Consider the following 18,354-nt stretch of genomic DNA (forward strand, 5'->3'; position numbering starts at 1 on the left):
GACAGGGTGTGGTGTTAACTCTGGGTCTGGAATGTCGGGGAACCAGTGGGCCAGGCCGGTGAGGGCCCCAGGCTCTGGCCCCAGGCTGGGCTTCTCTGCCTGTCTTCCATCTGTAGTCTTCCAGGATCTTGCCCTCACCCCTCATTCCAAGTACATCTGTGTGACTGAGAAGAAGATATTTATTTTTCAGAAGAGAGAGCCTCAGACTTAGGAGACTGGGGCCAGAGGTTTGTGGTTGTCCAGGTAGCGCCTCAGAGCTGTGGGGTAATCTGTCATGACACCAGCAGCCCCCACGTTGAAAGCCGCTTCAAAATCTGAGTCTTCATTAAGGCACCAAAATATCACCTGAACAGGGAGGGAGGGGCTTGTTAGTTTCCTAATAACTTTATTTATTATTATTTTTTTTGTGATACTGGGGATTGAAGCCAGGGACATTCTACCTCTGAGCTACATCCCCAGCCCTACTTTTTATTCTTTATTTTGAAACAGTCTCACTAAATTGTGGAGGGCCTCACTAAGAAGCTCACTGCTCAGGCTCTCCTCTAACCTGCGATCCTCCTGTCTCAGCCTCCCAAGCACTGGGATTACAAGCGTGGACCACAATGCCCGGCTTTCTCCTAACAGCTTTACCAGGAGCGTCCCTTTCTGCCCCCGATGTCCCCTCATAACCTGGAGCCTCTGGTGGGAGCTCTCCTCCTCCTCTGTGGCAAGCTCCCAGCAGTCGTATGCAGGAGCTGCTTAATTTTCAAGAATTTTGCAAATTGGCTATTAAACACACAGCCATTATTAAAAGCTAAATATTATCATTACTCTTATTTTTATTTTTATTTATTTTTATTTATTTTTGCAGTACTGGGGATGTAACCCAGGGGCATTCTACCTCCAAGCAACATCCCCAGCCCTATTTTATTTATTTATTTATTTTTGTGGTACTGGGGTTCCTGGAAACCCTTCTACCTCTGGGCTACACTCCCAGACACCTATTTTTTTATATTTTTATTTGGAAACAGGGTCTCTTAAGCCAGCAAGGCTGGCTTCGAACCTGCGTGATCCTCCTGTCTCTGCCTCCCAAGCGCGGGGATTACAAGCGTGTGTCACCACGCCTGGCTATTCTTTTTATTTTTGAAACAGGGTCTCACTAGTTGGAAAGGGCCTCACTAAGTAGCTGAAGCTGCCCTCAAACCATGACCTTCCTCCTGAATGCTGGGAATACAAGCGTGCATGCGTCACCACGCCCGGCTTATTTTTATTTTAAAGTACTGTGGATTGAACTCAGGGGCATTCTACCTATGAGCTGCACCCCAGCCCTTTTTTGTTTTGTTTTGAAAAAGGGTCTCACTACATTACTGAGGCTGTGTCTTAGCATCCCAAGTATTGTGATTACATCATGCACCACCACATCCTGCTTGTATAAACTTTAAATAAAAAAAAATATATATTAAGCTGGGAATGGTGGCACACCCTGTAATTCCAGTAGTTGAGAGGCTGAGACAGGAAGATCACAGGTTCAAAGCCAGCCTGAACAACTTAGACTCTGTTTCCAAATAAAAAAATAAATAGATCTGGGGTATAGCTCAAAGGTAGAATGCTCCTGAGTTCAATTCCCAGCAACACACACACACACCCACCACACCCCTAATACGAATCAAGGCAAGCCGGGCGTGGTGGCGCACGCTTGTAATCCCGGCATTTGGGAGGCTGAGACTGGAGGATTGCGGTTCACAGACAGCCTCAGCTACTTAGGTCCTCTGCAACTTAGTGAGACCCTGTTTCAAAATAAAGAATAAAAAATAGGGCAGGGACTGTAGCTCAGAGGTTGAATGTCTCTGGGTTCCATCCCCAGACCCGCAAAAAAAAAAAAAAAAAAAAAAAAATCAAGGCAATAGATGGGTGTGGGGGTACATGCTTGTATTCCCAGTACTTGAGAGGCTGAAACAGGAGGATCGCAGGTTTGTGGCCAGCCTCAGCTACTTAGTGAGGCCTTCTACAATTTAGTGAGAACCAGTTTCAAAATAAAAAATAAAAAAATAGGGCTGGGATGTAACTTGGAGGTAGAATGCCCCTGGTTCAATCCCCACTACTGCCAAACAAACAAACAAACAAACAAAGAAAAACAAGGCAATAATATTAACAACTTATCATTTCCTAAACATCATACTATTTCCTTTGTTCTTGAGGGTTGTGTCTATTGAGTCTAAGATGGAAATACTGTATACTGGCATAATACCACACAACACATCTCCTAATTCTGAATTCAGTAGGGAGCACTCAAGCCAAAGGATACTAATGCTCAAATGAGAGCTTTTATTTTTACTGTCAGGCAACCAGTTGTTGAATATTTACCAGTATATCAGGACCTCCCAGCCCGCCCGTCCCCTGCTGCTCTGAGCCTTCTCTGCTTTCCTCTCTGTGGATACAAAGGCAGGTGGAGACCATGGTTTTATTCCAGGCAAGTCACTGAGTCACTGGGCCTCTTGATTTCTCTTTCTTTTCTTTTTCTTTTCTTTTCTTTCTTTTTCTTTTTTCTTTTTCTTTTTTTTTTTTTTCAGTACTGGGGTTGGAACACAGGGGTACTATACCACTAAGCTACATCCCCAGTTCTTTTTTATTTTGAGAGAATCTCACTTAAGTTGTTCAGGCTGGCCTCACATTTGTGATCCTCCTGTCTCAGGATCCCAAGTTGCTGGGATCAGAGATGTGTGCCGTTGCGCCTGGGCCTCGGTTTCTTAATTCAACAATGAAGATAATGGCCCTTATTTGTGAGGGCCAACCTCACAAAGCTGTGGTGAAGGCCAGAGGCCTGAGAGGGCCATTACCCCAGTGCCTCACTTACGTCCACACCCGGTGCCATGTCTTGGCCTCTCTGGGTTAACTTTTCCATCCATCCCCACAGCTGCCACCTAAGCCTGAGTCCTTTCTAAGCAGTACCAGACTCCCATGATCCTCTGCTTTCATACCGCCCACAGTCCCCTCTGTACATAGGGGCCCAAGTGGCCCCCACTCAACAAACCCCAACTGGATCATGCCTTTATCCTCCGCAGACCCTCAAAGCTTCCTCTCCTTACTTCCTTGTAGGCTGAAGTCCTTCCTTCCTGCCTTCCTTCCTTCTTTACAGTGAATTTGACCCAGGCATGTTCTACCTCTGAGCTATTCCCCAGACATTTATTGATTGATTGATTGATTGTACTGGGAATGAAACTCAGGGACACTCTACCTCTGAGCTATATACCTCCATCCCTATTTCATTCTTTGTGTGTGTGTGTGTGTGTCTGGGGATAGAACCCAGGGCTATTCTACCTCCGAGCTACATCCTCAGCCCTATTTTTTTTTTTATTTTATTTTGAACAGGGTCTCACTAAGTAGTTGAGGCTGGCCGAGAACCACGATCCTCCAGTCTCAGCCTCCCAAATGCTGGGATTACAAGCGTGCACCACCATGCCCGGCTCTATTTCATTCTTTTTTAATTTGGAAACAAGGTCTCCCTAGTTGCAGAGGGCCTCACTAAGCTGCTGAGGCTGGCCCAAGTACTGGAATTACAAGCGTGTGCCACCACACCTGGTTTACTTTTTATTTGAAATAAGGTCTCGGAGCCGGGCGTGGTGGCACATGCTTGTAATCCCAGCATCCAGAAGACTGAGACAGGAGGATCATAGTTCAAGGACAGCCTCAGCTACTTAGTGAGGCCCTTTGCAACTCAGTGAGACCCTGTTTCAAAATAAAGAATAAAAAAGGGCTGGGGGTGCCTCTTAGAGGAAGAATGCCCCTGGGTTCCATACATAGTACTGCAAAAAAATAAAAAATAAAATAAAATAAAAATGAAATAGGGTCTCACTCAGTTGCTGAAGTGCTGAAACCGGCCTCGAACCTACGATCCTCCTACCACAGCCTCCCAAATACTGGAACTGTAGGTGTGCACCATCGCACCTGGCTGTCCTCTGTCCGTGCTCCTGTGTGAGGTCAGAGAGCCTGCCTGCCTCAGCCTTGGCTGCCCTCAGCTGCTTCCTGCCTGTTCCTGTGGCCTGGTCTTGGGCTCCTCCAGTCTTCACACCTGCTGAGCTCCCTGCAGCTCCCCCTTCCCCTCCCAGAAAGCCAGCTTCCTCCCAGCCTCCTCTGGGCCACTCACACCTCCCTCTTCCAGACCCCACAGCCCACAGCACTTCCTTTTGTAACAGGTGATGTAAGCAGGCTGCTTCATTTCCTTCCTCCCGCCAGCTCAACAAGGTCTGCTAATTAAATGACCTGGTCCAAGCTGGTGCACGGGGGAGAGGCTGGCCAGGCCTGGTTTCTTTGTAGCTGGTCTTTCCCCGGCCCCCTCCTCATGGGTCAGGGCTGTGGGATCAATGCATCATCTTTATAAAGACTCACACCAAACCCTTACTGAGAAGCCACGGCATATCCAGAAGGTTACACAGACCATTCTCCCCAATGTACGGGTGAAGAAACGGAGACTCAGAGGCGGCAGGACCCGCCTGCCCAAGTGGTCCCGCTAGTTAGCAACACAGCGATTGGAGTCCTGATGCCAGGCCCATGTGTGCGCCCAAGCGGGGGTCACATGCTCACCTGCACCCCTCGATCCTCCAAGTGCCGGATCAGACTTTTCCTCATGATGAGCCTGGGGCAGAGGGTGGGGTGAAGGGATGAGGAGGGGGCAGCAGCAGGTCCCCCACCCCCACCCCCTGCCTTCTCACCGGCCCAGCTCACCATTTGGAAACCACAGCGGCCAGCCAGTTCAGCACAGAGCAGGAGAATGGGAAGTAGGTCCTTTGGAGAGAAGGCGGAGGTCAGCCTGCTGGGTCTCCCTCAGTCCCGGGATGGAGGTGAGGTGGTAGTGACCCCTGACAAATGTAAACCTGTCCACTGAAACCTTTGTAGCTGCCTACTGGGACTTTCTTTTCTCTCTCTCTCTCTCTTTTTTTTTTTTTTTTGTACTTGGGATTGAATACAGGGGCAGTCTACCTCTGAGCTACACCCCCAGCCCCATTTTACTTTTTGCTTTGAAACAGGGTCTCCCTAGGTTGATGAGAGTCTCACGACTTGCTGGGATGGTCCTTGAACCTGTGATCCTCCTGTCTCATCCTCCCAAGTACCAAGATCACAGGTGTACGCCACAATGCCCTGCTCCACAGAGACAATTTACCCATTGTCCAGTGACCTCCTACATCCTGGAATTCGGGCTTTGAGGCTGTGCCCTCCTCTCATTTGTTTTATGTATGTATGTATGTATGTATGTATTTATTTTGCAGGACTGGGGGTGGAACTCAGGGGCATTCTACCTCCGAGCTATACCTCCAACTCTGTTTTTTATTTTTTACTTTGAAACAGGGTCTCACTGAGTTGCAAAGGGCCTCACTAAGTAGCTGAGGCTGTCCTCAACCTGCAATTCTCCTGTCTCAGCCTCCCGAATGCTGGGATTACAAGCGTGTGCCACAATGCCCGGATCCTCTTACTATTTTACAAAGAAACTGAGTTTTAGAAAACTAATGTGATTTACTGAAGGTTACAAAGCAAATCAGCAGTAGGGGCCAGGACCCAGCTGGATTCCAAAACCAGACACCCTATCTGGAGTCCTCCTGCTGGGACGGATGAGCCTCTTGAGACCTGACAGCCCTTCATAGGTTGGCTATTTCTCCTTAATAATACCACTCTAAAGGTGACGATAGAGGGCCTTAATGGTGTTCCGGGTCAGGCTTTGGAGTTAGATTCAGGGCGAACCTGGGCTCTGTACTTCAACCTGTGTGACCCTGGGCAAATTAAAGGGCCCTGATTCTCCATGTACCATGGAGGTCATGATTCTTATACCTCCTGGAGATACTGCAAGGTAAAGGTCAAATATACCAGAAAATATGAAAACACTGGTATAAAAGTTAACATTTGTCCAGGCGTGGTGGAGTACGCTTGTAATCCCAGCATTTCCGAGGCTGAAACAGGAGGACCTTGATTTGCAACTAGCCTCAGCTACTTAGGCCCTTTGCAACTCAGTGAGACTCTGTTTCAAAATAAAAAATAAAAGCCAGGCATGGTGGTACATGCTTGTGTACCACCTTGGGAGAGAGGAGGATCGTGCAGTTTCCAAGCCAGCCTTGCTGGCTTAAGAGACCCTGTTTCCAAAAATAAAAATATAAAATAGGTCTGGGAGTGAAGCCCGAAGGTAAAAGTGTTCCATCACCAGTACCACCCAAAAAAAAAAAAAAAAAAAAGGCTGAGGGTGTCATTCGGAGGTAGAATGCCCTTCCCAGTACTGCAAAATAAATAAATAAATAAATAAATAAATAAATAAATAAATAAATGTTACATTTGAAATGTTACATTAGTGGTAGCCTCCCTCCAGACAACAGAGGGGAGCAGAGAGCCCTTGGATTACTGAGAGGATCTGCCCAGAGGGGCCAGGCCTGAGCTGGGGAAGTAGCTAATTTCCTGATACTTTGCTAAACTGTTACTCTGTTAATCTTGTTTCCAGCCAGAGGCTGCTCCCCATTTCCTTCTGAGAATGTGAGAGCCAAACTCTGAGTAAGCCAAGGACAGCTCACCAGGGGACCTGACCTATCCACATTACCTCTCCCTCTCTCCCTTCCCTTCCCTTCCCTTCCCTTCCCTTCCCTTCCCTCCTCTTCCTCTCTCTCTCATCTGTCTGTCTGTCTGTCTACTCTACGATTAAACCCAGTAGCATTCTACCTGTGAGCTACACCCCCAGACTTTTTTCCCCCCTGGTACTGGGGATGGAATACCAGGGGCATTCCACTTCCTAGCTATACCCCCAGCCCTATTTTTTTTTTTATTCTGTGTGTGTGTGTGTGTGTGTGTGTGTGTGTGTGTGTGTTTTACTGGGGATGGAACCCAGGAGCCTTCAACCTCTGGGCTACACTCCCAGACCTATTTTATATTTTACTTGGAAACAGGGTCTCACTAAGTTGCTGAGAGCCTCACTAAGTAGCTGAGGCTGGCTTTGAACCTGTGCGATCCTCCTGTGTCAGCATCCCAAGTGCTGGGATTGCAAGTGCGCACCACCATGCCTGGTTTATTCTTTATTTTGAAACGGTCTCACTGAGTTGCAAAGGGCCTAAGTAGCTGAGGCTGTCCGTGAACTGAGATCCTCCAGTCTCACCCTCCCAAATGCTGGGATTAGAAGTATGTGCCACCACATCTGGCTATCCCCAGCCCTTTTTACTTTTTGTTTTGAAACAGGATCTCACTAGGTTTTTGAGAGCCTCAGTAAGTTGCTGAGGCTGGTCTCAAACCTGCAATCCTTCTGTCTCAGCCTCCCAAGTACTGGGATTACAGACATGTAATCCCATGCCCAGTTTATGTGTGTGTGTGTGTGTGTGTGTGTGTGTGTGTGTGTGTGTTAGTAGGGATTGAACACACCTGAGCTACACCCCTAGCCCTATTTTTATTTTGAAATAGGATCTCACTAGGTCGTTGAAAGTCTCACTACTTGCCAAGGCTATCCTTGAACCTGCAATCCTCCTGTCTCAGCCTCCCAAGTACTGGGATTACAGGCATGTGCCACTACATCTGGCTCTCACCACCCCTTTTTAAATTTGTTTTGAAACAGGGTCTTGCCCAGTGTCTTGCTATATTACTGAGGCTGGCCTTGAACCTGTGATCCTCCTGCCTCAGCCTGCTAAATTTATCCCTCCTGGGATTACAGGCATGCACCACCATGCCTAGCCCTTGGTCTCACTGAGTTGCAAAAAGCCTCACTAAGTAGCTGAGGCTATCCATGAACCGCGATCCTCCAGTCTCAGCCTCCCAAATGCTGGGATATTACAAGTGTGCGCCACCATGCCCGGCCCCCAGTCCTATTTTTTATTCTTTATTTTGAAACGGGGTCTCACTGAGTTGCAAAGGCCTCACTAAGTGGTAGCTGAGGCTGCCCATGAATTTGGATCCTCCTGTCCCAGCTTCCCAAATGCTGGGATTACAAGTGTGCGTCACATGCCTGGCCCTTTTATAATTTTTTTTTTGTGTGTGTGGTACTGGGGATAGAACCCAGGGGCTTTCTACCTCCGGGCTACACCTCCAGCCCTATTTTATATTTTATTTTATTTAGAAACAGGGTCTCTCACTAAGTTGCTGAGAGCCTCACTAAGTAGCTAAGGCTGACTGCGAACCTGCGCGATCCTCCTGTCTCAGCCTCCCAAGCGTGGGGATTACAAGCATGCGCCACCACACCCGGCTACCTGGCTCCTTTTTTTAAATTTTAAAACATGTTCTCACTAAGTTATTAAGGGTTTGCTAAGTTGTAGAGGCTGGACTGTAACCCACGATCCTCATGTTTCAGCCTCCCGAGTCCCGGAATCACAGGTGTGCCCTACCATACCCAGTGTGGGGCTGTTTTTCAGAGGTCTGGCTCCACCACTAGTACCTGTTGATGATGTTGGGCAGGAAGCAGAAGAAGTACTTCTCAGGGATCTTTACGAAGGGCAGCAGCCCCAGGTAATAGAGCAGCACCACCCGGAATCCTCGGCTTATGGTGAAGGATGTTGGCATGTCGGGGTTCTGGGAGGCAAGGAGAGGTGAGAAGGCAGGTCTGTCTGCTCCTGCACCTTGGCCAGTGCTGGAGGCCCGGATGTACCCGCTCTACAGGGCCACACCATGCCAGCGGCCCACTGCTGCGCGCTCCAAACCCTGCGCTGGCCTAGGGCGGGTTCCCCCGGAGCCCTCCGGGCCTCTCTAGCTTAGACACAGTGGGCAAGGTGGACTCACGGCGGCCCTGCACTTCTTCATGATGGAACTCCTCTCCGAGGCCCAGACGGTGATCTCGTTGCGGTCAAAGCGCCTCACCAGCCCAGCTATCTATGGGGCAGAGGGAAGCTAAGGGCCAGGCCTCTCCGGCCGGCCTTGCGCCCACCCCACCCGCAGCAGCACCTTGTGAATCAGCTCCTCGTTCTTCTCCTTGATCTCCACGCTCATGGGCATCCTCGGGAACCTCTGGAACATGGCCTCCAGGCTCACCATGTGGCGGTCCGACCCGTGGGCAAAGTGGCCTGGGAGTGGGGTCACCAAAAGCGCCTCAGAGGTGGATCAGTGGGGTGGGGGTAGGAGCCCAGGGGGGCCCCGGCTCACCCAGGACTCACGGCACCTGCTCTCACCTGGAGAGAAGTAAATCTCTAGCTCCTCCTTGTAGAGGGGCAGATCCTAGAGAGAGCAGGGGCGTGTCACAGAGGCCCCGGTGGCGGCGGGTGATGCTGGGCATGGATGGGGGTGGGGAGGGCCCACCTTAAAGTCCAGGCTGCTGATATCCTTATCCAGGCCTGACTGACGGGACAGGTTCTCATCATGTGACACCACCACCACACCATCCCGCGTCAGCTGGCAGTCGAGCTCTATGAAGTCGGCGCGCTGGGCCAAGGCGCTAGGGGCAAAGGTCAGTGGGGCGTGGGACAGGGACCGGCCAGCCCAGGTAGGAGGAGGAGCACGGGCTGCGTGCAGGGCGGGCCAGGCAGGCTCATCTGCACGCCTGCAGGAGGCTCTAGACACCCAGGTTAGGACGTGATGTGAACGGCACCCTCTGAGTGTCTCTGCGCACACCCAGCACACCCTTTGATGGCCGCTTGGCCGGGCAGGTGCACTCACTTCTCCATGGCCTCCATGGTGTTCTCCAGCCGCTCTCCAGACCCTGTGTGGAGCAGCCAGGTGGGTCCCCGGGGCCTAGCCCACCGTATCACCGCCCACCGTATCACCACCCCCTCTGCGGGCCGCCCTCCTGCCTCTGGGTTCATCTTCCCAGGACAGCCCGGCTGAACCGGCTTCTCCTTCCCTTGTGCCATGCTGGTCCCCTGGCTCCCCTGCTACCATGGTCCTTGCCCCAAGCCCAGCGCCCTGCTCCTCTGTGCGGCCCACTGGCACCTGGCTGGCTGCACTCCACTTCCATGGCTGCCGGCCCCTCCCCTGCTCACCTCCTCGGTGGGCCACCAGGCGGGGGCGGAAGGTTGGAGCCCAGGGCCTGTGCAGCAAGCCAGGCCTGCGCAGGAAGAAGACGGAGGCCATGACGTAGCCGCCCAGGGCGGGCAGGGCGTAGTACAGCAGGGGGCTCATGGCCGCAATCCCTGTCTGGGTGCTCGTTGTGGCAATTGCTGCGGTCCTAATGGACTGTGCGCGCACTGCCTGCCTAGCCGGTGTAGGCCGGCTCTACTACTGGGCAGCGCCACGCCCCTGGGACCTGCTGAGCCTGCTGCTGTGCTCTGGGCACCGTGCCAGACTGCAGGGCTCGCTGGGCTGGGGTAGGGGCAGGAGCCCAGGCAGGCAGCTCTGGCCCTCCCATCCCCGGGCCCTTCACAGCCCCGCAGCCCTCTCCTGGGGGGAATAAAGTGCCCCCCCCAGTCTGTTCTGACATCTCCCCTCCCAGGCTACTTATGGCCAGAGCATATTATATCCCCCTTGCATTTCCAGAGAATCTGGGGGTGTGTAGGGTACCCTTGAGTCACCCCCGAATCACCCCCAGCCAGTTAGACAGGAAGCCATTACAGAGGGAGAAGCCAGTGACTCAGGGGGAAACTGACCCCATTCTTTCTAGGAGTCTAGAGCTCCTCATACCGCCCCCTCGACCCTGGCCAGCGGGAGCCAAAGGGCACTGGGGCCACGCAAAGGCACAGCTGACGCAGCCGCGCTAAGGGGTCAGTGGCCACAGCAGCGTTGGGCAGGGGCAGGGCGGCGGAGCACACAGACAGAGCCAGGGCCATCCTATACACATCTCTATATTTATATATTAGATACAGGCACAGGGAGGTGGGCAGGGGCACGGGGCTCTCCTCGAGCCCCCGCCTCCACTTCCGCTCACCCACACACAGAAGCAGCAAGGGCGTTAAATGTGGCAGCTTTGGGAGGGGGGCCTGGGCCGGGCTCCTCAGGGATACTAGCCCTTGAGACGAAGAATGTTCCTTTAGGGAAAATGGGTGGAGTTTTAAAGAGGTGACTGGGACAGGGCTGGCCCTGAGTCCCTACTCAGTGCCCCCAACCCTTGGAGGCCTTGGGGCAGTCAGAGCCCTTCCATTTCAGAACTACCGGGGTCTGGACGAGCCAGGGCAGAGGAAGGCGGGGCGGCAGAGAGATTTGCTTTGGGGGCCCAGGGCGGGAGGGTTGCAGGTAGGGGATGGAGGAGGGAGGGGGCCTCTGCCTGCCTGAAGCAGGAGACCCCAGCAAAGTGAGACAAGGTGGCCAGGCCCACCCTCGGTCCCAGCCTGGGCTGCCAGGGTCTGGGCTGAGCACAGTGTCCATTTTCTAACAGTCCAGCGGGGGAGGGGCAGGCAGGAGGCAGGGCCTAAAGGAAGAAGCAGACAAGGAAGAATTGTTAGCAGCCCTTCGAGGACCTGGTAGAGCCCTGACCTGGTGCCTCCCAGTCCATCCTCACCACTGCCTGTATCTGTTTCTCTGCCTGCAGATGGGAATAAGCAGGGCACCCAGCACAGATGAGGGGCGGGTGAGCAGTTCCCGGAAACCTCTTAGACAACAAGAGGGTCCACGGGTGCCTGCTCCTGTTAGAAGGGCCTCCACACACCGAGGGTCTTGCACAGTATCAAGGCTCTGTGTGTGGGGCGCTGGGGATTGAATCCAAGGGCATTTTCTGAGCTATATCCCCAGCTTGTTTTTTTCCCCAGTACTGGGGGTGGAACCCGGGGGCATTCCACCTCTGAGCTACACCCTCAACCTTATTTTTTACTCTTTATTTTGAAACCTGGTCTCACTGAGTTGCAGAGGGCCTCACTAAGTAGCTGAGGCTGTCTGCGAACCATGATCCTCCGGTCTCAGCCTCCCTAATGCTGGGATTACAAGCGTGCGCCACCACGCCCAGCTTCCAGCCTGATTTTATCTTTTTGCAGAGCTGGATATTCAACCCAGGGACTCACACATGCTAGGTGAGTGTTCTACCACCACTGAACAACACCCCCAGCCTTCCATTTTATTTTTTTTTAAACAGGGTCTCACTAAATTGCTGAGGCCACCTTCAAATCTGCTATCCTCTTATCTCAGCCTCTCAAGTACTAAGATTACAGGTGTACGCCACCAGGCCTGGCTTCCTGTAGCTCTTATTCAGTGGCAGAGCTGGGGTCCAGGTGTGTCTACCTTCCTTCTGACAGGCCACAGCTGGCCATGGCCAAGGGCAGGAAGAGGCCAAAGGAGGGAAGGAGAGCGGTGTGAGCAGAAGTGGGCCTGGCAGGGTCCCCTCCAGGTGTGTGGAGTGCTGACTGGGCAGGGTGTGAGGAAGCCTGGCATGTGGGTCAGCTGGGTGTTGTGGGCTCCTCCCAAAGCAATCACAGCTCCACCTGCCTCTGCCCACACGGGAGAGCCAAAGGCTGCTCTGTTCCTTAGAGCAGGGTGAGGGGCTCTTGGTAACCTCTCTGGGCCTGGGGGAGTTATTGGGGCTGAAGATGCAGGAAAGTGAATGGTGTTAGAGGACAGCGGAAGGATATGAAGGACCAGTGGGCCAAGAGTCTGGGCCCAGGTGTGTCCTGGCCCTTTCCCACTGCACCTGTGGATCACGAGTGAGTGGCACACTTATTACTCTTTCTTTTTTTTTTTTTTTTTTTGTGGTACCAGGAATTGAACCCAGGGGCATTGTACCTCTGAGCTATACCCCCAGCCCTATTTTTTATTCTTTATTTTGAAACAGAGTCTCACTAAGTTGCAGAGGGCCTCATTAGTTAGCTGAGGCTTCCACAAAACTGCGATCCTCCTGTCTCAACCTCGCAAGTCCTGGGATTACAGGCGTGTGCCACCACGCCCAGCTTACTTATTACTATTCTGAGGCAGCTGGGCGCCCTCGTGTCAGGGTGGGGCCGTGCACGGGCAGGGAGGGCCACTCACCAGCCCAGGGTACAGGGACATCTGCCAAGGCTAGGGGGCCTCCGGCACCCCTGGCTGGAAGCGGGCTGTCTCCTGGAAGATGAGCTCCTTCAGCCGCTCCTTGGGCAGATCATCCAGCTCCATATCGAAGGTGAAGGGCTCCTCGGCCACTGGCTGGGGAGGCAGAGAGAGTCGGACTCAGGACAGGCTCTGGGGACAGCGCTCCCTCTCTCCCTCACCGCCCACCAGCCCTGCGTGGCCCACCTCATCTGTGGGGTCATAGTACTGCTCCAGGTAGGGGTGAGCCAGGGCTTCCTCCACTGTGATCCGTTTGTTGGGGTTGAAGGTTAACATCCGGTCCAGCAGGTCAAGAGCTAGGAAGGGCAGTGGGGGTCAAAGGGAAGGCTGGAGGCGCTCCCAGAAGCATCACTTTGCTCAGTGCCCGGGGGCCTAGCTCCCAGGCAGTGGCTGGGATTACACACGCCTCTCCACACCCAGGCGTTAGCCCACCCCCACTCCTAAGTCTCACCTTTGGAGTCCGACTTGGGAAAAAGCTTGGACCAGGCCACCTTGGTCTTGGAGGGCAGAGACTGTAAGTAGTTTCTGGCCTTCATGTTGATGATGCAGTTCAGGTCCTCCTGGGATGGAGAGCCCAAGATGCCTGTGGGTAACAGGGGTTTCTTAACGAGGAATCTCCTTCTCCTCCTGGGAACAGAACAGGCAAGGAGGCAAGGACCCAGTCGCCTGTCCCAACGCCTTGGTTCTCTCCCAGCTGACAGTACAGTGGAGAAGAGCAAGGGGCGAGGACTTGGAGGCCAAGGTTCAAATCCTGGCTGGGCATGAGCTTAGCCCTGCTCTTCCCATTTACAGCCGGGACAGAAGCTGTATCTTACTGAAATAATGTGAGACTGCAGGGGCCCCACACATGGTAGCACGTGTGACCTGACCGTCCAGAAAGCTCCCCTCTAGTCTCTCTAACCCCCGCCCCCCAGCTGCCCAGGCTCCCTCACCCAGAATGTGGTTGAGCTGGTCCAAGTAGTGCTTGCCAGGGAAGATGGGCCGGTTGGAAAGCATCTCAGCCAGAATGCAGCCCACAGACCAGATGTCGATGGACTTGGTGTAGCCCTGGTGGGGAGGGACAGTGTGGGGTCCTGAGCCAGCCTCAACAAGGTCCTGTTGTCTGGCCAAGCACCACTTCCAGCCTATATCCAACAACACGCCAAGGTAGAGCACCGAGGCCCAGAGGGCAGACGTCCTACATCATAGGGTCCAGTGCCTGGGTTAAAGATGGCTCTGGGGCTTCCCTCTGGAGGCGGGGAGCTCTCCTACCTTGGAGTTAAGCATGATCTCTGGGGCCCGGTACCAGCGTGTGGCCACGTACTCCGTCAGGAAGCCAGTGTGGTCATGCTCAGGATCAGCAATTCTGGCCAGGCCGAAATCACAGATCTGGAACCAAACCCAGGCCGCTAAGTGTAGTGTGCGAGGCCGTGACGGCCCAGGCAGTCACACGGCCCTGCCTTGCCTCTGCTGTCCCCTAAGTCCCCGACTGGTCACCTGGCAGCCCCAGGTCCCAGGGGCAGAAGTCGGGCACCCAACCCACTGACCTTAAGGTCGCAAGTGGTGTTGATAAGCAGGTTGGAGGGCTTTAGGTCCCGGTGGAGCACATTGGCCGAGTGGATATACTTGAGGCCCCGCAGGATCTGGTAGAGGAAGTAGCAGATGTGGTCGTTGCTCAGCTGCTGGCTTTTGAGCAGCTTGTACAGGTCCGTTTCCATCAGGTCCTGCACAATGTAGCTGAGGATGGCTCCGGAGACCCCCGGGCGGGGGTGGCGGGAGGCACTTGGTTAAGGAAAGCAGGCTCTAGCGACTAGGCTACATGTCCCCACATCTGGACTACTCGGGGCAAGGCTCAGAGCCTCCGTCACGTCTCAACTGGTGACTCTGAGCAAGACATTTCTGTTTGGTGGCCTCAGTGTCCCCACTGGCGAAATGGCTATACTAATAAGTTGCAGGAGGCAGGAGAACTCGAGAGTGAAGAACAGCTCTGGAGTTAACCCACTGAAGTCCAAAATCCCTGCTCCGCTCCTCACTGGCTTTATGATCTTCACCTCTCTGTGCCTCGGTTTGCTCATCGGGCAAGCAGGGGATGTAACTGTTCTTTAAAGGGTAGCTGGGAAGATCAGATGCGATGACCCATTTAGAGCAGTCAGCCCAGTGCTTAGCAAACGTGAGCTACTACTGCTAATATGAAGGCCGGAGCCACGTGGCTGTTGAGAGGGTTAAATGAGATAATGTATGAACACCATCTGGCATGCAATAAATGTTTGCTTAAAAATAAATGCCTGCCTTATGGGAATGATTTGTGCCAGCAAAACGAGGAGCCACTCCCAACAGCGCGCTCCTACTCAAAGAAGAGTGCCTGGCCACACATCAGAAGATGGAGGGGTAAGTGTCCTTGTATACTTGAAGATAAAACACAGGTTCAACATAAAGAAACGAATGCCATTTGGCTTGTTCTTGGAAGAATCCGTCGGGACTGTCTTTTAGGGAGACTCTCTGGGCGAACCCTGCTGTTTTATGGCTGGGGAAGCCCTGTGGGATGAGGCGACTTGCTTCAGATCACCCTGCAAGCCCGGAGTGACTGTGGGGCTTGCTGCCTGTGGCCTGTGGTGGGGGCTGCAGAGGCTGCAGAACAAATCCTGCTTTGGGGCGGAGGCCTGGCGCTGGCAGGCGTGGGGGAAGAGGTAATGGGCGTTACAGGTCGCTATCAACCGAGCCAGGCAGGAAGTGGACAGTGCAGCAGGCAAGCAATACTGGGGAGAGCAGCAGAGACGGGGCCACCCTCCCTGGGCAAGGTGCAAGTCCACAGGTGAGCAGGGTGCGGCTCTGAGCGGGAAGTCTGCAGAGGAAGAAGGACAAGTTCTCATCTGGGGGAGGGGAGGAAGCAGCACCAGAATCGCCTCTCTTTAGGCTTTCTGGGTGGGCCTCAGTTTCCTCATCTTTGAAATGGAAGTGACAAGGCCCATCTCCTAGGACAGCTGGGAGATAGAATAAGAATCGTCAAAGCACTTGGCACGGACAGTACCCGACACTTAGTAGGCCAGCAAGAAAGAGCAGTATTCTTCCTCCTTGCCTTCCTTCCAGTCTAGAGACCCAGCGAGGAAAGAATCATCAGTCTGTTAAGCAAGAACTGACTGTGGGCAGAGGCTGGGTCACGTCACAAAATTGTGGATGTCAGAAGACAAAGCTTCCATAGAGACCATCTTGCCCAGTCCCCCTCCCCAACCCTGTTTCCTCTGAACCAGGTCAGAGAAGGACTTGTCCAAGGCCACCCTGCCTGGCTGCAGCAGGCCAGGATCCATCTGATGCCTCCTGGTCCTCTTATACTCTGTGGCTTCCTGTCCTGGAAAGTGTCCTTGCTGGGTTTGTTTTGGAGGGTGGTAGGGAAGATGGAAGCAGAAAGCAAGCCAAGGTGCCCCAGCCCAGCTCTGAAGCTGTGCCTGGCCAGCCAGCTGGCCAAGGTGAAGGATACACATCTCTCATGGCTTCCAAGGTAGGTGCCCGGAGAATGTCTCGGATGCCTATGACATTCTCATGACGGAAGCGCAGCAAAATCTGGATCTCCCGCAGCGTGCGCTGGCAGTAGGTCTGATGTTCGAAGGGGCTGATCTTCTTGATGGCCACACGCGTCTTGCGCACATGGTCATAAGCCGAGCTGCGAGGGCCAGAGAGAGGTTGCTAGTGTGGCTTTACAAAGGGGGAATCCAGGCCTGGTGGCCCCACCCAGGCCTTGGCAGGGAGGGAAGGGAGCAGGAGAGGGCTCAGGCCAAGTCATAAACAATGCTGGTTCCTTCCTGCTGTGAAGGCCTGGGATCTCCAGGGAAAAAGCTGGGGACCAGCCAGGCGGCCTCTGGTGACTTCACAAACAGAGGAAGAGAATGACCCTCACTGACTTCCCCTCTCCTCAGCCCCCTCCCATTGCACTGTAGAGTTGCCTGACCCCTCCTCCAGCCTCCCCGCATTGGGCTCCCTCCATCCCAGGACCTTCCGGGGGTGGGAGATGAGTGGAGGTCCAGGTAAACACTGAGGGGAGGAAGTCAAGGAGGGAACCTGAGGGCAGGGACGGGCGGTGGGTCTTAAGGTGAGATATCTGGGCAGCAGAGCTGTTCCCACGGGAATGGTGCGCAGAGCACACAGTGGGGCAGGGAGAACTCACAGACCCCTCCCAAAAAATGTGAGGAGGCACTTTTGACCCCCCCATCCTGTCGGGGCAGGAGGGGAGGGAATGCAGAGCCACACCCTGAGCTCAGCTCTACTCTCCCTAACTCCTTGGCACAGCCGCCCTGGGGGATCCAAGGCATCTCTCCCCCCAGAACGCCCTGCACTCCCCCTCACCAAGAATACTTAGTCTCCTATCTTCACCCCGTATCTCTAGGGTCCCCAGGGTGCCCACAACTCCCGCAGGTACCCTCAGATATCCCTCACTTCATTATAGAAGGGTCGGACCAAAGCCTCCAAGCCCCCACCCCAGAGAACGCAGGCAGCGCCCCCTCCCCCAGAAAGCACTCCACGGCCCCCTCCCTGGGACACTCCCTGAGCCTCCAGAGTGCCCTGCCTCTTTGGGACACCCCAAGCCTCCACGTCCCAGCAAGCACTGGGATGTCCTCCCCCCCACACTTGAAGCCCCCTCCCCATCTCGCCCCCTCCTCCGGAACGCCCCCTCACCTGACCATGCCGTACGCGCCCTCGCCGATGTACTGCAGCTGCGTGTAGCGCGGGCCCACGTCGAACGGCTGCCCCTTCACCATCTCCACTTCCCCCGGGACCCCCGGGCCGACCCCATCGGCTCCCCGGGGCTCCCCGCCCCCGCCCCCCTGAGCCGCCGCCGCCGCCGCCATCTCCACTCCTCCCCTCCCGCCCCGGCGGCCCCGCCCGAGGCCCCGCCCCTTCCCGCGCTGTCACCGCGGGGCCGCGCGCCAGGCCCCGCCCCCTCCAGGCCCCGCCCCGGCCCCGCCCCCGTTCCCGCCGCGGGACGGGTCCTCGGGCCCGCCGGGCCTGGCTGCACCCGCAAGCCAGGAGGCTCGGCGGGGGTGCTCGGGAGACCACCTGCACCCCCTCCTCGAAGGCAAGGCAGTCTGACTCAGCCACCCGGCGGCCAGACCAGCCCAGGGTGGCCCTGGCCTCTCCCGAGCGAGGGCCCAGCCCTTTATCGTTTGTCTCCCCGAGCCAGGTTCAGCCCTGATAATGTGACCCCATCCCTGTTTCAGGGTCCCACGGGATGACCTGCCTCTTGGGCGCAAACTGAAGCCCTAGAGGTGGCTGGGGTCTTGGGTCGCTCACGAGGCAGAGAGCTGGTGAGGCGTGGGAGTGGGGCGAGGGACCTCACCCTGCCAGCACCCGAGGTGCAGGTCTCCTGCTTGCGACCCGAAGGTCTCCTGCTGGCGACTCGAGTTCAGAGGACCCGGCCACCTTACATGAGAAGTGGGGAAGGCCCAAAACCTGCCAGCGAAGTTGACTGGGTTTCATTAAAATACACCATCTGTTTGTAAACCCCAGCAGCACAGGTAACAT

General features: G+C 54.5%; 2 protein-coding genes across 2 annotated transcripts; both read right to left on the bottom strand.

Moving 5' to 3' along the window:
- Positions 1–207: 207 nt before the first annotated feature.
- GDPD3 (glycerophosphodiester phosphodiesterase domain containing 3) lies at positions 208–10,038 on the bottom strand (the record flags this gene model as incomplete). The annotated part of the gene is made up of 10 exons (XM_080702527.1): positions 208–345; positions 4,561–4,612; positions 4,702–4,761; positions 8,366–8,499; positions 8,707–8,796; positions 8,869–8,987; positions 9,093–9,138; positions 9,220–9,355; positions 9,577–9,619; positions 9,900–10,038. 10 exons carry the CDS (start codon positions 10,036–10,038, stop codon positions 208–210), a joined length of 957 nt encoding a protein of 318 aa, XP_080558653.1.
- A 1,169-nt stretch (positions 10,039–11,207) lies between these two features.
- MAPK3 (mitogen-activated protein kinase 3) lies at positions 11,208–17,681 on the bottom strand (the record flags this gene model as incomplete). The annotated part of the gene is made up of 9 exons (XM_080703245.1): positions 11,208–11,260; positions 12,805–12,957; positions 13,048–13,157; positions 13,313–13,444; positions 13,794–13,908; positions 14,113–14,229; positions 14,388–14,577; positions 16,316–16,498; positions 17,509–17,681. 8 exons carry the CDS (start codon positions 17,679–17,681, stop codon positions 12,835–12,837), a joined length of 1,143 nt encoding a protein of 380 aa, XP_080559371.1. The 3' UTR covers positions 11,208–11,260; positions 12,805–12,834.
- Between the last annotated feature and the right edge of the window lie 673 nt (positions 17,682–18,354).

The sequence above is a fragment of the Muscardinus avellanarius genome (genome assembly GCF_963383645.1).
Source record: "Muscardinus avellanarius genome assembly, chromosome: 10".
NCBI lineage: Eukaryota > Metazoa > Chordata > Mammalia > Rodentia > Gliridae > Muscardinus > Muscardinus avellanarius.